General features: G+C 42.8%; 1 protein-coding gene across 1 annotated transcript; it reads right to left on the bottom strand.

The window, feature by feature from the left end:
* Positions 1–321: 321 nt before the first annotated feature.
* SARC_11638 (hypothetical protein) lies at positions 322–1,162 on the bottom strand (the record flags this gene model as incomplete). The annotated part of the gene is made up of 2 exons (XM_014294269.1): positions 322–531; positions 1,088–1,162. Coding segments are annotated over 2 exons (285 nt in total), but the record flags the coding sequence as incomplete, so codon positions are not given.
* Between the last annotated feature and the right edge of the window lie 843 nt (positions 1,163–2,005).

Here is a 2,005-nt window from a genome sequence, read left to right as displayed (position 1 = left end):
AGTCAGCATGTACATTATACAGTACTTCAGGGCCACTTCTGACCGCAATACTACTCACTAGTGGACCTATTAAGCTGCCGTAGGTCTATCTAAGCAGACACAACATCTAGTGCAGGATACAAACCTTAAACCGTAAGTTTAAGCATACACAGACACTCCACGCCAGCACCAACACGGTGTGTACCACATACCAACTATACACAAGCAATATACAATCACACAAACACAGAACCACAGACCAGCTATACACAAGCAATATACACCCACACAAACAGAACATCTCGCACTCAACAGCCTATAACCCCTTCGACACGCACTCACCCGTTGCAGCTGTTCACTGCCCCTGCGCGCGGAGGTCATGAAATCATCGCCTGTCATGGCAATCTGAATGAAGGCATTGAGCGACAGCAGATTCACCACCGCACTGAGCACATCCATCAGACACGACACCGTCCGATAGGCCCATTCAGCGGCCGTGGATTTGGCGTCTTTGGCCTGGTGGCGGATGGACCGCAACAGCCAGCGGATCCACTGGGGTTGGGTCGATGGGCGGCGGGGTTAGTATGCTTATGCCTACCTATCCACCGTTGGTGTAATTAGTGCTGAGATTGGTATGCTTGTACTCACCTATCCATCGTGTATTGGTTCAGTTAGTGGTGACAATAGTATGTCTATACCTTTTTGTCCACTATGTATTAGTTCACTTAGTGGTACACTAGTATTCTTGTACCCACCTATCCATCGTGTATTGGTTCAGTTAGTGGTGCGATTAGTATGCTGACACCTACTTGTCCACTATGTATTCGTTATTAGTTCAGTTAGCATTCTTGTACCTCTTGTACCCACCTAGCCATCATGTGTTGGTTCAGTTAGTGGTACACTACTATTCTTGTACCCACCTAACCATCATGTATTGGTTCAGTTAGTGGTGTGATTAGTATGATTATACCTACTTGTCCACTATGTATTCGTTGTTAGTCCAGTTAGTATTTTTGTACCTCTTGTACCCGCCTATCCATCATGTATTGGTTCAGTTAGTGGTACACTAAGCACAGCGACAACAACAGCAACAGCAACATGACGATACCTGGACGGTGGCAATGAGGAACGATCCCAGCACTATCGAACCCACGTGGTATTGCAAAACCGTATACACTGCCGCCTGTAAGAACAAATGCAGTTACACTGTCAGTGCATCAACGTCTGTACAGTCACCCTCGAACCCCATCCATAGGAGGCTACGGGAATAGATGTGAAGTGAGAGGATAACTTCTTAGGCTTGGGCAGCGAACAAGAGACCGTGCACTGACTGGCATATAACTGCCGCATAGCTAAACAGGAACTTGTAGAGAGCTTCGTACTTGAGGAAAAGCACAGCACCTACCTGTAGTGAGAAGACACCCGACACCATCTCTTTGTTGGATGTAAAGTAGTACGCACTCACGGCATGAGCGATGATGGTCTGGCCAATACTCAGCACCACATTCAAGGTCCACAGCAGAAGGAGCGTGTTCCAGATCTCCATATCTGTAAACAAATACGTTTGGGGCGGGCACAGGGAAGGTATACAAATATTGAGACGGATGTGCTCAAAGCGTTGAAAAGGTATACAGTTGGTATACATATACGAGAGTATATGCGTGCGCATATGTATTTATGGAAGTGTATATGAAATAAATTGGCTGATCTATGCACTTTATTAAACTTGTGTAAATGCAGAAATCAGCCGAGAGATAAATGTGGAAATAGAATGACACACACATATTTACATACATACATACATACATACATAAACACACATACACATATATGTATATATATATATGTGAATGCACAAAATTAAAACTACACATTTTATACACACACACACATTTTATATATTTTATTTATATATGTATATATATATATATATATATATATATATTATATACACACAAGACACACACACACATATATATATATATATATATACTATATACACACGACACACACACACACACATATA

The sequence above is a fragment of the Sphaeroforma arctica genome (genome assembly GCF_001186125.1).
Source record: "Sphaeroforma arctica JP610 unplaced genomic scaffold supercont1.1801, whole genome shotgun sequence".
Lineage (NCBI taxonomy): Eukaryota > Ichthyosporea > Ichthyophonida > Sphaeroforma > Sphaeroforma arctica.
This window is presented reverse-complemented; position numbering and strand designations above follow the sequence as displayed.